At 37.8% G+C, this 20,244-nt stretch overlaps 1 protein-coding gene across 1 annotated transcript in view; it reads right to left on the bottom strand.

The window, feature by feature from the left end:
* Window positions 1–20,244, bottom strand: part of RAP1GDS1 (RAP1, GTP-GDP dissociation stimulator 1) — a 133,969-nt gene that overhangs the window by 57,868 nt on the left and 55,857 nt on the right. Inside the window, exon 3 of the mRNA XM_010561037.1 lies at window positions 8,606–8,713. Within this exon, the coding sequence (XP_010559339.1) occupies window positions 8,606–8,713 (108 nt within the window). The remainder of the gene's footprint in view (window positions 1–8,605; window positions 8,714–20,244) is intronic.

The raw sequence follows: 20,244 nt of genomic DNA, 5'->3' as shown, positions 1-20,244 counted from the left end.
TAGGTACCTGCATTTAGCTTGTTGTTTTCTTTCAAAAATTTCATCTTTAAATCTATTCCTCCCTTCTGCCGTTTCTCTCCTTCCTCTAAAAAATCCTAGGCACTACTTTGTTCCTTGTTACTCATCCACTTAGTTTCATTTCTTCCTTTTTCATTTCTATTCCCTCTCCCTCCCTCGGTTTGAATAGACATTAAATACATTATCCCTGCATCACTGAAGTCCAAAGAAGCTGGATCAAGATTTAGCAGTTGCTAAACAGACACCAGTTCATGTTTCCAATACGCAAAGAAAATGAGTTGTACAAGGTACTTTGGGTACAGTGCTACTCAACATTTTTGCAGTTTCCAAGACATACCAGGAATAATGAATTGTAAAATCTTTGTCATAGGCTAAGGCCGACATCTTCCTAAAGAATACTTTAATCTCGGCAGATAACTATAGATTTCAGTAGACAATTGGCAATAATACTGTTTTGGTTTTGTCTTTTTGGAGGAGGATGTTCTAGCTTTCATCTGCATATTTCCTTTTCATGGATATACACCATAAATGTCTGTTGCTTGTTTGAATGTTCAGGCTGGGACACTTACATATCAGGACTAACATGCGGGCATGTGTCTGCTGTGTCTAGGCATACAACCATGGGTAGCCAGCCTCCTTCTCCTAGGATCACAGGTGCGTAACATATACTAGGGATCATTGGCGGGGTAGACCTGAGGAGGATCAAAAATCCACCTGGAAGACAGACTACTGCTAAGAAGAAAGGGAGATGCTAAAGATTAAAGAGGAATAAGAGAGCAGGGAAACGCGGTTTGTCATTGGACTTAATTATACTAGTTATCCGTTGGTTTTATAGGCCACTGATCTAATTGGAAGCATTGTCTATCCACTTGCTTGTGCTATGCTACCTTGATGTACTTGTGCACTGGCTTGTGTTGTTACACCTTACTTGTTAGTGATATGTATTAAATCTTGTGGGGATGCTGAGTGCTCTTTTGTTTATTTGTATGAAACAACAGTAGCCGAAGTTAATCTTACATATGAGGGTCAGAATAGGGCCTATAGACAGTTATTGTTTTGTTTTAAGCTATAATGCTGTGCAAGCATTCACAGTTACTTGGTCAGAATGCATATGAAATGACTGTCACCTCATTTTACTCTTATTCTGCTCAGACAGTCTCTTCAAAACAGAGAAAGTTTAGTTTGGTGATGTTTAAGGACAGGTTTGCTTGAGCAAGCTGTGAAATGTGAAGTTTTTTCTCCATGCTTCAGAAAGGGAAAGGAGTAAGCTTAAAATGTCTAGCCAGTGGGAATAAATGCAAGTGATTTCAGGTAATGTTTATACCTTAGAATAACTCTTGCTAGTACAAAAGGTTCTACAACTTAATTTTTTCTATGTTTGGCATGTGAGGGTAGCACGTCTTTTACTTCCATACTAATGTGTGAGAGGATCAGGAAAACAAAAGATGAAATGACTATTGCTTAATCCTGTGTGTATTAAAGAGGTACAAGATTTCACTGAAATCAGATAGCACTCTCATGCTAAAAGTTAAGCAGATAGACGCTTACCTGACTCTGCAATGAATAAGTAAGAGTATGTACACTGAACTGTCAAAAATGTCCAAAAATGAAAGATAAAAATAGGTAAAGCTCTCAATTTTTTCATAAATCAAAGGCAATAATACATTTAAATATTTCAGAGAAGCAGATTTTTTTTTTTTCAGTTAAGCCCTGAATTTAAAAATTACAAAACATTATCTCTAAATTCTCCACGATTTTTCTGCTCCAGTAGAGGAATTGTTCCATCTTCTATGGCCAGTGAAGATCAGAAAAAGGAACATCAAGTATAGGAAGAGCATAAGTACTAACTAAATTCAACAACATATGGAAGCCACAGCTATAAAAAACAGAATAAAATGAAGAATTTCCAACTCAAGTATAACCTCTGTGTTAACATATGGTTGTGAGAGCTGGAAATCCACCAAAACATTAAAGACAGGAAACTAGATGCCTTTGAAAGCAAGTGCCTACAGAAGATTCAGGGCATTGGATGGAAAGTTTCCTCACTGATGAAGAAATGTGAGAAATCTGCAGTGTCTGCAGAAATCCAACATTTTCTTAAGCACTCCAGATGCTAACACATCCTCCTCTGCGACGCCATCAAATAGGAACCAACACGTTTCAGAAAACCCACTGGTGACTTCCAAGAGAGAACCTGAACAGAAGCTTTAGGTAGGAGGGCTGAGCTCATGACCTCAACACTATAAAGCTGAAACAGCAGGAAGTGATGGCAGAGGCTTAGTAGCAGTTGCCCGGGAAGTTTGTAACATAATGGTACTTTCTCTGATACAACACAGTGAGTATATTCAAAACAAAACAAAACAAAGCATGGCTACAGTATATAGCCAAAATATGTTTGGGGACAAAACAAAATAGCATAAAGAAACTGCATTCATTATGGGGAGAAAAATTACATGCCAAAGGAGCCTTAGAATAATGCTGAAATTTCCAGTTTCAAACATGAATTTAAAATTTTCATGTGTCATTTGATGGTTCCTTGAGTTACCAGGTCTCAGTATACCTCAACAAATAGAAAACAGGGCATCTTAGCCAACCACATCTTCAAGGTAAAGTGCATTATTTTAAACCTTCTTTTTTGAACTGTAAAAGCTTTTCAAAATTTCTAAATCCCTTTCAAAATTGGGGCCCTACCCTCTTACTTAAGCTTATCTTTATTGCTGTGATTTTAGTTAATCATTTTTATACACAAACTTGTAAACTCATACTCTTAGCCTCCCAAAAAGTATATGTAAAAAAATGTTTCAAATGCATGTGCTAGCCTTTGCACTTCAATTACATGTCAGACATTTTTCAGAGCCAGGTGCTGAAGGCTCGGATTAGTGGGCATTTTCAGCCTCTTACACTGAGTATATCAGAGCCAAAAATAGTGTTCTCAGCAGATTTTCAGATTTCTTATCTGTCAAAACTGGGTTATTTATCTCTGCTATAACCCCTTGTATCTGAAACGCAGCATGTCTGGACTAGCAATAACATTTTTTTGTTGTTGTTACTGCAATAATTATGTCCCAGAAGGCCTGTGGTTTAAAAGAAAACCTCTGTTTCCTTCTTGTTTTCTTTTTCTCGGGCAGTCCTTTCTTGTGGACCTCTATTTGAGGATCTTAGGATAACTGTACTTTTTTGATAGGTACAATATTTATGATAGGGCTCTTAATAGGTATAAATCTGTATATGTTGATATAAAATGATGGCCTATATTGGTTTCTGTTGTATTTCCCTATGCAATACAATTAACCTATTGTTCCCAAAATCCAATAGTACATACCCGTATTTTTGGGTGCGAGATAAAAAATAAAGAATTTACTACTTATTTCCAGAAATGTAAGCGTACGATCTTTCAGAATACTTTTCTCCAGTGCATAAGTGCTTTACTCATCCTTTTGACAAGTTTTTTTTAAAAAAATAGATTCCAAGCTGCAAAGCATATGTTAAGCTATCATATTTTTCTCTGTTAGTTTAGCTTGCCATTGATTAAGGCTTAAATTTAAAATATCTGAGCCAAAAAAATCATAAATGGATGAAGTTGTATCCATTGTCTCACAGATCTTTTTCCACACATAACTAGTTCACTTCTAATTACTATGTTCTTTTAATTATGAGAGTAAAACATTGTGCTTTTAGAACAAAACTCTTGAAACCAATAATTGTTTTCTTTTTCACAAGATAGGTTTTGTTCCAAAATAGAAAGTAACTTGAGCTTGTAACATTCAGCTGGTTTTTATTGTTCAAAAAATAATAAAACTCAGTAATATACCAAATCTAATGATGCCACTGGAGCTGGTGTTTAATACTGTCATTTTTCTACAGTATTTGCACTGAGAATTTCTGTTGGTCAGGAAAACTAATATGCCTCCCTTGCATCTTTAGCGTAACTTTCAGTACCACTTGTACATAGGGGAAGAATGAGATTTCAGAGGATGTTCCTCTGCAAGTCGTCATTTAAAAAAAACCCACAAAATACCCTTGAATTCCAGACTTGCTAAATATGAAAGAAACTTAGCAAAAATATCAGAGCAAATATACAGCTTTCATAACTATGGCTACGACCTCGAGGTAGATGGCTGTGGACTGCAGACAAGTATGCGACATTTGTGTGTTGGTCAGAGGGCAGCCTGAAACCTAGGGGGAGGGAACTTGCTCACCCTTCTGCAGTGAGCACAGGGAGGTGACACAACTGCATTTCTCTGGGAAAAATGCATACAGATTCACCTACCAGAGCTCTCCTTCCTCCAATTTCCTCCTGTGTTTTTTTCTGCAAACTTCAATTATTTTTGTCTTTATACCCATTATTATAAAGCAGCTACAAGATAACCTGTTTCTTACTCTAGCCCATTTGTGGGGGTGGGGGGGGTGGGGGTGGAGAAAATGACCCCTGTTTGTAAAAAGTCTCAAATTATAATGTAAGGAATTCTGACATATTAAATACAAAATTAAATTTCATTTTGCAATGCACAGTTAATCTCAGAGATTTTTTTTAAGATGAATTTAAAAAAGCTGCAGAACCTCAGAATCATATTCTCTGACAAAGTAATTCCTTGTTTTTTGCCTTTTCTGATGGTTATGATCATTCTACACTCCATATTACTGTAAACAGTCTGCTTCCAGATCAGCAAAATTCTTTCTTGACAGCAACATATCAAACCATGTCTATACAGAAAGAATCCAAATTCTACAGAGCAGACAATGGAGTCATTTGTTTTAGTATATAGTTTTTCAAAGAAAACACACGCAATATATGAATTTCACCTCCTGATTCAGTAGAAGCCAGTATTTCCTTCAGTGCATGGCTGACTCTATTCTTTGCTGCTAACATTTCTTATGGATCATGCACCACAGAGTTCCTTTAAAAATCTAAATCACAGAAAGTTTAGCAATCTAGAGATGGTGAACGCTTGTGGGTAGAAAGAGAACAAGCATTCGTGTTTGCCTTTCAGAAGTAAGGTGGACAGAATCTCAGCTTATGTGAATGAGGTAGATCCACAGAGGTGATAGGAGCTGTGCCGACTTAACATTAGCTGGGAATCTAGACTAAGGTTACTGCATGTCTTCATTACCACAGGCTTTATGGGTGCAAAGTCCCCAGCTATGCCAGTTGACTTCACTGGGAATGCTGAAGGAAGTCTACACAAAATGAGGTATGTTCTTATTATTCTAAAGCATTTCTAATGCATGCTTATTTCTTATTCCTCTGTTCTTGTTGCCTCTTTCATCCTAAAGTCCTCAGTGTTATCTAGTGCCTCAAGCTAGCTAGTCCATATATGACTGGCCTCAGCCAGAAGTGCTGGTGACATATAAGAACTAAAATATCTGCATAAATAGGAATATACATCTCTCCAAACAATGTCTTCTAAAGAAACCATCTGTGCAGGATTTTCAGACCCAGGTCTCAAATGTGAAGGGCTATACAACTATCTTCCTAGACAAACAGTAGCTAAAACCATTTGAATTTGGCTTGCCAAATATTTACCAGCAGTTATCACATTCAGCAAACTATCTGATTCACCCTTGTGTCATATAGCACGTGTGTGTGCATACACCTTAATTTGATTGGTGTCACAAATGGAAGAATAGCTCGTAAAGCCAGACAGGAGATATCATGTTCCAGGGCACTACAGCCTGTCTGGGATTATCAAAAGATCAGCTGTCAGGAGGAGCATGAAAAACAAAAGAAAAAGCAGCAGATTACATAAAAAGAAATTAAGAACTACAATATTTATCATAACTTTGCCATCCCTTTCTATATGGTAGACAATATGGGAAGAAAGTAGCTTGTAATCTTTTAACATAATAAAAAGTTAAAAGATTGTATGCAAAGTAAATGGAACTGCAATTGTCACTGTATTGTTAGAGACTAAGGAATTTGACTTATGTTTCTGCAGCAACCACAACCCTATGTTGCATGCATGCAGTTAGCCATTAAAAGCAGTGTAATGGTCTCTGAAACATTCGCACGTACATGCAATATGCCCAAATTGAAGCTGCGGAAATGATTATTTCCTTTGTTAAAAATCTCAATGTGTATTAACACAACGGTTTAACTGCCGGTTTTGGCTGGCAGTAGATGGGAGTGGGTTGCATTGGTGTATTAGTAACATACTAAATTTTATATAAGATAAAATAATGTTTTTATCTCCAAGTCTTAATGAAGTGAAAAAACCTTTAAGTTCTGTGACTTACGATACCACCATGAACTCTCAATGAAATCACAGTCCGATAGAATTCTCTTAAAATAAACTCTATTCCTTGCATGGCTTATTTTTCTAGTGTTACTCTAATATGATGATTTACTGAACTATAATCAGAATGTATACTTCATTAATACAATCATACACATAGGAATATACTAAAGGACAGCAGAATAGTTATATGAGAAATCTTATTTAAATTATTTCTGTTACAATTAACGTGTAGTTTTATATAAACAATCTGATTTCTAATTATATAATAATTTATACACAGACACAGAGGTACAGTGTGTATCCCATATCTATATGATATCACATATATATCATATATATGATAATACACACTGTAACTAAAAATCAATCACTCAATCAATAAAATCCATATTAAGATGTTAACTGGATGGATGTGAACTATGAGGAAGGACATTCATTGTTTTTTTGGTCAAAGGAAGGACAGTCACAAAATACTGGTAGCCCAATAATAACTCAAACACTGCAGTGTTTAGAAAGCTGATTCTATGTCTATTTGTTGAATCAATCTATTACGTGCATTTTACCTCATAATCTCTGAAGTCTTTTGAATGTACTGCTGTTCTCGCAAATTTATTCCAAAACACAAACCTGTCCTCTATGAGGATTTTTCTTCCAAATCATCAGACTATCTTGAGAACTAAAGCCTGTTGTCCAAAAAGACTCAGCAAAGCATAGGTATCGAAGTGTCTAATTCACTTGAAAGGGAATTGATATACAGGCTCCTAAATCACAAGCAAGCTGTTGAAAAAACTGTCCCATCTAACCCATCTAATTTTCAAGGAGTTATTTTATTTGCCCTCAATTTTGGGTGAAAATATGTCGAGATGTATATCATATGGCAGCTCAGCAGGGTTATATTCATATTACTGACTTACACACAAAGAACATGGTAAATGGTAGAGGGATCATAGCTAAATTTTGTAAAACTGCCCAAATGAGAGATGTCAAAATCTTAATAATCTGCTTATCTGATTTGGCAGCTACGAGATTAGAAGAGAAAAGATTTTGGAAGGAAGAGCAAAGCCCTAGACTGGGATGGAAGAGAGTAATCTGGCTGCAAGGAAGCATCGGTAAGTTTGCTGTATATTAGTCAAAATTATCTTGCATCTGCCGAACTTGTTCTGTGACATAGCTATGTGACCTTCATAGGCAAAATGATAAACTCTGTTATTTACACTAAGTGCTTTGTCATTTTTCATATCATCTTCTTTTTAGTACTTAGCGTTTAAGTATTAGACTTAAAAGTCCTGGAAATACCAAATCCAATTGGAAGCTGGATTGAAGTATTGGATATACCTTATAAACAAACTTGTAAGAAAAATGGTTTAGCATCTTCAAAAAATGGGTTGATCTAAAACCCAAATATTTTATTATTTCCTGGCTGACATCTCTTTGCAAATTAATCAGAATTAAAACCCCACAGACACTGTTATAAACCATATTTGATTTGATATGGATGGTGCTTATATTCTATTGTGAAAAACCTCATGAATTATTTTACAACAACTAAGCCAAAAGGCTGTGATTTATAGAATACCATCACAGAAGAGAAACAATAGTATATGCTTTTGAGTGTATTGATATTTACAAAGGACTAACATTTTTCTAAAATAAAGAATTTCTAATCATGGCTTGTATCTATCCTGACAAGTTTTTTTGACCTGAAATTTTACACAGATTTTTCTCCTGCCACCATCTGAAGTGCTAAGAAAGTTTAACTTGGAAAAGTCTTATAAGCTGTCATCTTCATTTACCATACCTTTTTGCCGAGTGCAAGTGGGGACACACATTCTACAGCTTTTGGTGAAAAAGACATCTTGTTCCATTCTTAAGTTATTTTTGTTACCATACCACATGTCAAATTTGGACCATCTTTGGATATCCAGCCTATTTCTGCTAATTGAAACTACTGGAAATAAGAAATATGTGATCAGAAGTATGAGGAAAAATACATTACAAATAGGGAACTATGCTCTTTTAACCAGAATTAGCAAGCAGCTCCCATATCCCTCTCCCCATCCTATCAGGCTTAATTGTCCATCCCTGTTCTTTTTTTCTTGAGTGATCAATTGGAGAAGTAAATGTTCTACTTCATCATATCAGAAAAAGGACTGGACTACAGCTGTTCCATATATCCAGGTATTTACTGATACTGTCTTTGATGCTACCTGAATGCTACAGATGTATGGGTTAAAACCCCCAAAATCCAGCAGCCTACTGCTTCAGTCAGTCTTTCTGCCATTTTACTACCTCCATTTTAATTCACTGATCTCATTATATGATTTAAAATTTGAAAGGTCCATACAACTTACTGTTTTGTGCCAGAGCTTGAAGCAGACAGTCCAAGCATCCCTCCAAGCTATCAGCTCTGCTGTCAGTGGTTGTTATCTTCAGCTTTTTCAGGGCATCACTTAGATTATCTGCTTGGTAAACACAAAGAAAAGAGAAATCAGTGTCCTCATCAGTTTGGTAACAATATTATAGCCTTGAATGTAAATAGTTACTGTAAAGTAAACAAGATCCTGTATCAATGAAGAAGGTATGTATGGTCTGTATTCTAAGGATACAAAAAGCCAGGAGTCAAAGGTTATAGATGAAATTAAACTTTTCAGATTTAAATACACATTTATCATCCTGCATCTGAGAACAGGATGCCAGCAGGCACTTTGTGAAATGCCAGTGAACAGCAATTTAGCCATCAATATTTTCTCAGCCTAGTAGGTGCAGAAAACCAGCAGCCGTTTCTTTGTTTCTATCCTTGTGTGTGGGAAAAAAAATATGATGGAAATAAGCACATCTTGAATTTTTTCATCAATAAAGGGAAAGTAATTGAAAATCCCATTTCTGGCATGCTGTGTAGGCTTCCATCTTGGCTATACATTCACAGATCCCTAGTGCTAAGCTTATAGCCTTTCAAGTATTATGCCATTTTCCACCACAGTGTTACAAGCACCACTGTTTATATGAACTGTGTTAACTCTTTAAATTCAACTGATCCATAAAAATGTAAGGCATCTTCTAGAAATAAGAAGTTCTGCTGTTTCAGATAATTAAATAACTCTACCCTCTTAAACAAAAACCGAACAAATAAACAAACAAATAAAACCCCCAGCACCCAAACCACATAATATAATTCTCAATAGATGCACTTTTTTTCCCATAAAACTTGGGGTAATATGACTGCTACCGTTTTGAATATTCTGTCTATTCACAAGCAAGGTATAAGTGTTAGCAGCTGCAGCCTGAGACTTTTTGGTTTTCCTGCTGATGACTAACCTCACTCTGAATGGACTATCCTTTTAAAAAATGAGTGCTGATTCAGTTTCCATGCCAACTCTGCTAGTAAGCAGAAAGTGTTACTCAAAACAAATAATGCTAAACAGTGCCTAGCTGTCTCTTGTTCCCCAGTGACTACCAAAAAGCCTTGACCCCAGTCCTACAGAACCGTAGGTACAGTTTCTTTGCAATGCATCACTGGTATCTTCTGAGCCTGAAAGGCAGCCAGTGCTGCCTTAGAGCTTCACAGCAATGCAGGAAGCCCCCTTCATAGACAAGTTGGCAGCTGTTGTGCTTTGCCTCCTCTTCACTTGCCCACATATGGGATGGTGCACAGGAAAGGAGGCATGGCAAGAACTTCCCATTATGCTCCTTTTATTTGTCTTTGAGGCACTGGTGGCCCAGTGGAGAACCAGCAGGCATCCCACAAAGAGAGTAGAATCTCACTCCTGGAGCTGCTCTGCTTCTCAGCCAAAGCTATGGCTTTTCACCCACCTCCATTTTTTATTAGCATATGCTTTTGTAGCCCAATATCCCACACAGATAAAGGTAAGATGCTTCATTTTTTAAGTGCTCAGTATTTAGGTATGAAATTCATCATGAAATTGTTTATTAGGCAGTTAGTTTGTCTATTCAGTAATGAACATGTTCTTAGCTGCACTGGAGGTAGGAATCCCATCACTCCTAAATGCAGAGAGCCAGCAGTATGCAACTCTGTAAAAGCCTTTGGGGCAGCTGCACTTGGTTGCGCTCCTTGAGATCTCAAACCTGCATCCCTACCACCTCTCCTTGCCATGCTGAACTGACACCTCCTCAAACAAGCTACCAAGAAAAAAAAAAAATTATCATTTTCCTTTGTACTGACTTATGTTACTGTCTAGCAGGCTTACTGCAGCACATTTACTGAATGACACTTAACCAACAGTAGAGCTGAACATGCACTGCAAAGTCTCATTGCTTAAATAAGTTATTCAGGAAATATCACTGGAATTTGTCAAAAGACACAGGTGCAGGGTACCCAATGACCAGCCCCAGTGCTACAATTTAATATTGTGCGCTCCACGTCCTCTTATACTTTCCTCACCCACCTCCCTCTCATATTCCTCTCCAGTTTTCTGATAATACAGCACTAATTCTCTTCCATCCTACAGGCATCTCATCTCCCTGTATACTCACACACTTAGCCTTGAAACTGTAGCAAAGGCTATATAGATCTCACCATTTATAGTGAGAGGACTAAATCTACTACATACATATATAAAAACTAGCAGTTCCCACAATCTGGGGAAGAAGAAAATGCATAGGTAAAAAATTCACCTTCACACCAGTTTTTGCAGAGTATGGAGAGAGGCTGTTGTTATCAGGAAAGCACATCCAGACTTTATTTCTCTTATAGGCTCTTCTACTTTGCATGTGCCCAATGAGTAACAAGTTCCCAGTTATTTCCTTATTTTACTGTGCAAAGAGATGAGTGTTATACGTCAAATACTTGTAATTTCTTCCACTCCATGCCACATCAGAACCTGCAATAGAGTTATCAAGGTCTCCCCAGTCTTTTTTCCTACCTCCCCTTTCTGCTCAGCACCATGTCAAGTTTTTCTAGGGAAAGCCCTCTATTTTTATACTATACAGTTACATATGATATGAAGAATGATGCATTTTGGGCAAAATTTTCAAATGTGACTATCCAAATATTTCATTGCCTAGGACAAACAACTCAATTTTTCATGATACCGAGCATGTGCACATCCCACTGACATACACAGATGTTTAACTTCAAACTTATACACGCACTTCAAGCATCAAGGGACACCTGTGGCAATGGTATGCCATGTTACTTTTAAAATGTCTTACAAAAGAATGTTGCAATATGTCCCAAATTGCATTTCACTAGATATGATTGGATACTATAAGTACTTTTAAAATAATAGTAGAAATTAAATTAGAAACCATATGCATAAAGTGTGTTTCTAAAATAAATTACAATAATCCTTGATTTTTTAACAAGCCTACAACTCTAAACTTAGTGCAGCTTGAGACTTACTCCTTCTGTGCAAAAGAAGAAAACTTAAGAAGGAATGCTGTAGAAAAAACAGACCTCTTGGCACAGTGTCAGAAGGTCACAGGCACTGAGGAAAAAAACACCCTTCAGGAAAGACTTTATTTGCCCAGTTTGATTCTTTCTGTCAAAGCACGTCTCCTTTCTAAATAGGGTCAACACCCTGAAGATACATTTACTTCCAAAATCTAAGAATCTTGGACATATGCAAATACATCTTAAACAGATTCAGAGGTTTTGTTATCTTTTTTTTTTCTTTTGCTGTTCTGAAAAGAACAAAACCTTACAGTTTGAGATGACACTGACGGATATTCAGAGAGGAAGAGCTGCAGTGTTCCAGCAGGCTCTCACCATACAATCACACAAGGCTTCCTGACTTCTGCAGTTTCACAGTTGCCTTGAACCTGTCATTTAGGGAAGAAGCTGCAGATACTCGTCTTCCATGTACAAAACCCCCGTTGTTTTCTTGTGATCATCTCCTGCTTACCTTTCTGTCTCTTCCTCTCTTTCTATAGAAGCTGTTTCCAGCAGGCTTGTTACTACATAGGCTGATCAGATTCTCAGAGATAAAAACCCATCGGATAAAAACAATATAAAGAATCTTTTTGGCTGAGTGTCAGGGAAATGTGAATAAGTAGGTTTTGTCAATATGCAAGGTCATGTGAAAGCTCACATTAGTTGGGAAGATCTAAGGTGGCAAGATCAGTATGGTACAGGTAAAAATAAGGCTAGTAATGTTCCCTATGGCACAGTTGCTCAGCAATCTTGTATCATGTCGTGAGTTTGTGAGGTATCAAGTCTGAAATTTAACAGAAGTATCAACTATTTTGTTGATGACCGTAAGCACAGGGAGTTGCTCATACTTATGCCTGACTTATCGGATTGCTTTCAGAAGAATTAGTTCCCTTACCTGGACAGAAAGCCCTGAATCCCACAGACCTTAATCCGGTATATCCTAACGTTACAAATTTATAAATCAGGAAGTGGAGCCTGGCAAGAGCTGTCAGACCTGTCTGGCCCATTCCACTTACTGTTGCATTTTGTTTTCCCCTGATAACTACTCCTGCACAAACACTCATAAAAATGAGGTGGTTTAAATACTATAGTAGCCTACATTGCTTTTCGTGTTACAGCATTACCACTATCTCTTGCAAACTTTTGCTATCTTTTGCGCAGGCATTTTTACAGAGAAAAATAGTCAGAAACTAACATAAGTGAATGCTTTAATATTCCATTTCATTTTAGCACACCCTTTTTTCTGGGATATTTTCTGTGATTCATTCCTATTTTCAATCATGAACTTGTTTTATACAGAACAACTGTTCTTTCATCTCATAAAAATTTGGTGGTTGATCAACTTTGTTTAGGGTCAGGGCCACAGGAATGCTGGCTAGACTGCAAATAGTTTTACAAGGTACCCAATAGTGTCTAGGCATGCAGCTTCTGGAGACAAGAACCAACTTGCTAATTTTACCTTAAGTTCACAGCATCTTCATCCAAACCACAGAAAAAGTCAAGGTACACAAAAAAGCCATCTTCTAAGACTGACGTTAAAAAATTATTTAGAATCTTTTAGCTGAGTATTTAGATGGACAGCTTTTGTCTGGACAGTTTGTTTTCATATATTTTGTGATCTTTTTCCAGTACAGATATTTTCTTAAAAAGTAAGACTTTGAACATATCATTAACATTTCCTGTATGTTTTGATTGACAGCTAATATACTGTTGTTATTGCAGGGACTATTACATTATACATGCAACTTAACAGATAAGGAATTCAAAATTAATAGATACAGAAATGGGATGTACTGAAACAGGCTGATCAGATAAGAAAAGAAGCTTAAGCAGTTCTGCTATTACAGGAATGGTGGCTGTATTAGCCTCAGAGCCTTCTGAGTCTGTTTCACTGCCTCTCAGGAAACAGTGAGACATCAAAGTAAGCAGAAGGAATGATGCCATTTTATGGGTCTCCTTGTGTTATAATGGCATAACTGTTTTAAAAATCTAAGTGTGTACGTCTACATGGACTAGACTTCAGAAATCACTTAATTTTCTTTTACGGACTTTAACTTCCTAGAATTTCAGTACAAACTAACCTATATGGAAAATCCACCACTGACACACCACAGTTGTTTTTGACAAAAGTGTATTCTGAGGTTATATTATTTGAGAACCTTGGAACTGACACAAAGATCAGACACATAATCCATTTAGGCCAGCATCCAGCTCCCAAGCCATCCTTACCCCACACTATTCACTTCCCTTCTGATACCATCTGTGTTTCTACTCTAATGCAGACCCCACGCCACTGCCACTGGCAGAGCACTCCATGCACAACCACATTCAGTGGTGCCTGAGGTGCCCTGTGGTATATAACACCTACCTCGCAAGTCATAGCCCCAACGCTGATAACCTCCCAGGGGCAGGGGTGAGGTGGGGGAGTGGAGGGGAGGGTGGTGGTTTGTTGGTCCTGAAGCTGGCTGCCTGAAGAGCAGGCATATTTGGCCTGAATTACTTCGTGCAGCAGGAAGCCCAGCAACTGGTAAGATCTGTAGCATGCCTCTGATCTTTAATGACCCCAGATACCCCTTCCCCAAAGAGAGCCTAGAAGACTGGCCCAAAATTATCAGAGCCCATTAGTTTCCAGGACATTGAATAAGCTGGCAGGAATGCATAGGATGGGTCCTTCTTGAATCTACATAAGGAAAAGCTTAGACGCTTGCCTTTGGATACCTTGTCAGAAGATACCTAGTCCTAGACATGCAAAAAACCCCAAATACACAGAGTTTATTGAGGACAAAAGAACTTTGTCCTTGTGTTTAGGCCACTGCCAAAAAATATTCCCTCCTCTCTTTGCAGCAGCTGCCCTCAAGCACTCCCAAGTGTATAGTGTTTTCTGCCAAACCACCCAAATCCATCATTAGAAACAACTCTGTTCTTAGCCCATCCAGGAAATTTTGAAACTTGGCATCTAATTAGGAGGTGGATATATGCTGTCAGAGGCTGGTGGTAAAGAATTAGTTTTTGATAGGTAATGCCAGCAGAAACTTAGCTGGCTATTGTCTCCTAAAAATAATAGAAGTAACAGTGCTCCTCTAATAGCAAAGAAAGTCCAGTGTGATTCCCACAGCATTTTACTCTTCTCAGGAATGGCAAACAGATGGGCCTGGCTGACAGCAAGTCCTTGCAAATGTGGTGTTTTACATGCTGCCAGGACGCAGCTGGGACAAACCCGATGTGAACCACATCTGACATACTCACAGACTGGATTAGCAACTGCCTGGCGCAGACAGGAGATGGATCTGCATGTGCTACATGAACCTGTGCTCCATCTTGCTTCTCTGCTACATAATGGCATTGCAGGCCAGAGCTGGGAGACGGAGGTGCCAGCCATCAAAGCAGTTGCCCTTTTTCCTTCCCTCTTGTGCCTGGCCGCTGTGGAAATTTAGGCCACTTGAGAATTACAGATTCTGTTCTGCAGGCATTGTTCAGTCGGCAATGTCAGAGAAGGATCTCCAGACACAGAGAAACACGTCTCAGAAAGCTGACAGACAGACGCGGGTGCTGTAGCCGTGCTGGTTATATCTGCAGGTGGCTTTTTTCACTTAGCATTGTTTGAACAAGATGCTTTTGGCTGCACTGGTGCTCCTGTACGTAACCTTTCCAAGTGACAACCTGGCACAGGTTTCCTCTTTGGTCCTTAGAGATGTTCCTTCTGTGAGTTATGCCAAGAGTGGAATGGGCAGTCTGAAAGCATCCCTGTTCTCTTGTCTCTGGAGAGACACAGCATCTCTCCAGGGCGCATGGGTGTAGCATGAGCTGCAGGGTGCTGGTTCTGCTCTGCTGCCCTGCAAGATGTGTGCTGGCAGCCTGGGGCTATCCCCAGCAGGAGGTCATCTAAACTGCCTGAGGATGCACAACCAGAAGACCTGGTAAGGACAGACCAGACCAAATGGTCTATGACAATTCAAAGGTTAACAGCTTTCTTGGGAAACGAACAGGAAATAGAAAACTATTTTACCACTGTTAAATGATTAGTATGCACCCACATTTTTAATACTGCATACAACTCTAAGCATCTCATGCTGCAAATGACATGCTGCAGAAATAGAAAAGGCACAGATATGGCTGAGCAAAGGTAAGGAACAACTACTCCTCAAGAAGTTAAATAAATAGGCAAGGACTCTTCATTCTGAAAAAAAAGATGACAGGGTAAAAAATTATCTAGATGTATGGAATCATGAATAGGGCTAAGGTAATGAAAAGAAAGCTAATATTTACTGTTTCTCCTAATACAACAACTAGAATACCAAAATGAAACTATCAAGCAACAAACTTAAAGAGGAGAAAGTACATTTTCACACCACACGTAATTAAACTGTGGAACTGTTAAGAGGCTGGAACTATAAACAGATTCATTTAATTTATTCAATTAGAAAAAAATTATGAGGAAACTAAAGTCCATGCATGGCTATTAATAACATGATACGCATAAAACTTCTGGATTAGGAAGTTCCTAAATGTCAGATTACTGGGAATTGGGAGAATACCACCCTGTACTTGCCCAACTCCTGTCCCCTCCTGGAGTTGCCCCAGCTCCAGTGTTTTCCCAGACATCAGCTACTGGTCATTCACTGTCAGAAGTAAGACAATTGGGCGCACGGACTTCTGGCTACAGGTGGGCCATACAGCATTTGCGTTGTCACATTGTGCCCCAGTGCTCTGGTTCACCAAGAAGAGAAGATGGCCAAACAAATCTCCCCAGACTTGTTTGGACTTTACTGGGCCATATGTTTGGATCCAGCAAGCTGGAAAAGATTTTGGGTTCTGTGGTTTCTCCATAGCCAGTAAGGTAAATCCTGGGTTATCAGCTGCATCTTTGGTGCTGAACAGGTCCTGAGGCTGATCCTGGCCCTAAACCAGATTAACACTTAAATCCATGAATCCAGACATCTTAATCAAGGAGAAACTTCCTTTTTTTTTTTTTTTTTTTTTTTTTTAACAGAAATCCTGCTTGTTTGTTTCTGTCCTACCATGTTCACTGAGGTGGGTTAACGTTTTTTTTTCCAACTAATTTTACTAGTTCTAGGGAAATACTGATAGATAGTTAACTGCAGGGCTCCTGCTGCAACCTGTTTTTAACTTAGGTACATTTGCTCTACTTTTCTAGCATAGTAACTAATTTTAATGAGAGTGCCTATTTTTGTCAACAGTTCTGCTGCTACATTCTTAAACACTTTCTGAATCTTAGATATACACCATCTGGTCTTAGAGACTTGTTACTCTTTCATTTACCCATTTGCTTCCGCATCTGTTGTTCTGACACGTCAATCTCTCATGGAGCTTCATTTTTATTACCTGAAAATACTGAGACACGATGACTCATTGCCACCTGAGCAGCAAGCTACCTAATTATTTTTGGTAATTATCAGGTCAGCCTATACACACTAACAACTACTTAGTCAGTTTGTATTCAAAATCAGGATAGAAACCTAAACATAGCAGCACCAGCCAGCATTCAGTTAGTTCATTTGGAATCTCTTGCCAATGCAAAATTTTCATATTGCTGTAGAATTCTGGTTAATTTTAAGCAAAGAGAGTGGTGTGGTGTTGGTTGGTTTTTTTTTTTACTACCTCTGAACTCCCTCAATAACATGTCCGTAAGTAGAATTAAAAGGATCAATGCTAAAGATAATCAGAAACAGGGATAGCTAAAATGACTTTTTTCTTGTTTTCTCTTTTGTTTTTTTTTGCCTTGGAGGAAATTTGAGATCTTTGAAAATAATTTTGTGTACTATTTTTACTGTAGTCACAGATAAACAATAGATATTAATACAAACATATTTACGCTATTGCAAGGTATATTGATCTGTAGCTGCTGTAATTGGTTTCTGCATGCTAATGATCCTTTCCCTATTACTGAAATCCTGAGTTGCAAAGGCTAGACTATAAGAATGACTTTTCGGAAGATTTTTGTAGAATCTTGGAAGATTTTTGTCCCTTCCCTAGGAAAATGTGGTAGAGATTTAGGTATGTTTATATTTCATAACTAAACATTGAAGATCTGGAATTATCTTAAGGTCCAAAGAAACTGATCAAAATTCAGTGAAATTAATGTAACAACTTCTACTGATTTACAGAAAGTCCTAAAAGTTCTTGCTTAAAACAGGTCCTAAAGGAAGAATGAAAGATTTTTTTTTCATAAATAATAAAGAAATATATTGTTTGATAAAGAGAATCTGTACTGGATAATTTCATTTAAAAATCAGCTAATTAATTCAACTAAAGAAGACATATGGTTCTCAGTTTATGGAAAGATCTTTTCTGGTACTTTAATGCTAGGAACAGTACACAAAATCATACACAAGATGGCTATCAATTTGTAAAGAATTACATTTAATTGACAGATAACAGCACATTTTATTTTCATGTAGTTTATTTTCTCCAGGTCCCTGATCTTCACTGAGTTACATTATGAAAACCCAGGAGATATGCAGGGCATAACAGAAAATACTAATTGGGACTTTTGATAGACAAAAGCCTTTTAAATTCTCACAGGCTCCTTAGTGAGCAAAAACCCCACAGCATTGTCTGCAATCAAAACTGAATCCACTTCAGTGGCTTTATTCAATGCTCCATTATAAAACTGATAATAAAGAAGGCAAGATACCTGTTTTATCCTAAGTGATGTATTGTATCAAGATTAGTCAAATTCCAGAGAAAAATGGTTTGGGTGCTGAATGTAGAAAAAAAAGTCTTATTGTCTCTACCCTAAGTAATCCCTCTGTGCCCTCTGGTTTAATTCTCACATGTTCATATGACTCTCTTTAGAAATATATTAATTTTGTAAGTTCATGCATATTGCAGTTAATTTCTTCAGAGTCACCTTACTGAATAGATCTCAGTCTTTTCCCTTTTTAGAAAGCTTTTTAAAGACAATCTTTAGGTGACTTCTCTCTCCAAATTACTATTCAGGGTACTTGCACTTCCGGAAAGCAGCATCAGAATTTTGAATATAGAGGAAAATCAAAGTTCACTGCAGCAATTGTCCCATATGGAGAGAAAAAAGGCTAAGGCAAGGTAGGGCACCTGCCCTGTGTCCTTACAAAACAGAAATGTTCTTTGACACTTCAGCTACTGGCAGCAATAACACAGAAAGAAAAACTGCAAGACAGTCAAAAGCCTAACTTCAGCATCTTGGGAGTTTGTGTAGTTCTTATCTGCCCACTTAGGTTACATGGAGTCCCTAAACAGTTTCTTCCAAGGAAATCTGTATAGGTAATGTAGCACAGAAGTAGCAATCTTCATAACCTTCCTACTGTATTTACATGAAAAAACTAACAACTCATCTCCCTGGTGAAGAGATCACACCATCATCAGAAGTAACAGCTGAGGCATAGATGTATGTCAAAAACAAAAGAAAATTATAAATTGTATATCACAACCTAAGCCTTCAAATAGTGAGTCCTGTTAAGGCTCAACTTTTTTATATCCTGAGAATATAGCTAATGCAGAAGACAAATACTGGTGCATCATGGTGTATATGGATTTTTCTTACTCTCTGTAACTGGCTAACAAAAAAGTGATGTTATTTAATAGATAAAATGTTCTCACATTGACAGATTGTGTCAAAACCTATGCTACTAGCCCTGCTGTGTAGAAGCACCAAGGCCAGGGGCACTGCTGTCTCTAGACAAATGCACTGAACAGGTTGTTTAGAAAAAAAGAAGGGTAACACACAATTAAGGATTTGAAAGTACATTGTGTAAGTGCACCATTGTGAACCTCTGCTTGCTGGGTGTGATGGGTGTTACACTCCTTCTTCATCCTGCCTCCCATAGGTCTGATCTGGAGCAATATATTATGTGACAGCTCACGTGAAGAATGTTTGGGAGCTGAAGCTCAGGCTGCAGTGCTATCCTTTCTTTCAGCACTGCTGGTCTCCTTATCAGTCCCTGCTGAAGGACAAGAGAGTGGCCACCAAGAAGTAAGTAGGTTTCTTCCAGGATTTAAGCTACTACAGGCTGCAATGAACTGGCTTTATGAAAGAGCCAACCAGCAGGCCACTGTATGTAGCCACAGTACTTGGTTCACAAGACAACAGCCTCCTTCTCTTGTCAACCTGATTCTGACCTTTTAGCCCAAACTATGGAAACGAATTGTTTGGTTTGGTGGCCTCCCACAACTAGCTCCCAAGAACAGTTAAAATTATGCAATTCCCATGTTGTCAACTGACATAATATTATCATGTGTTAGCTGGTATATCTCCAAAGGCATGACTCTTAGTGAGTCTCAAACACCAGAGAATATCAGGTTATATTTCTCAATATACATTTTTTTAGCCCTCACATTTGGGAAAAAAACAACTTGAAAATATAAACCTAGGTATTACAAGAGTAAACAGAAACAACTCAAAAGCTTATCCTTTACAAAATAATGACTTTTTAAGCCAATTTCAACTATTTTTTTTTATGTTTTGCTCATCATTCGGCATTCTCGAAGTTCCTTTTTTTTTTTCCACAGTTATATACATACTTGTCACAGTTTCCTTAAGTTGGTTAGATTTAAACAAATACTATTACTAATGTAATCCCCCAAATAAGTAAAATATGTAAC

The sequence above is a fragment of the Haliaeetus leucocephalus genome, unplaced genomic scaffold (assembly GCF_000737465.1).
Source record: "Haliaeetus leucocephalus isolate CR32 unplaced genomic scaffold, Haliaeetus_leucocephalus-4.0 Scaffold140, whole genome shotgun sequence".
In the NCBI taxonomy this organism is placed as follows: Eukaryota; Metazoa; Chordata; class Aves; order Accipitriformes; family Accipitridae; genus Haliaeetus; species Haliaeetus leucocephalus.
Note: the sequence above shows the minus strand (reverse complement) of the source record. Positions and strands in the feature narration are given on the sequence as shown.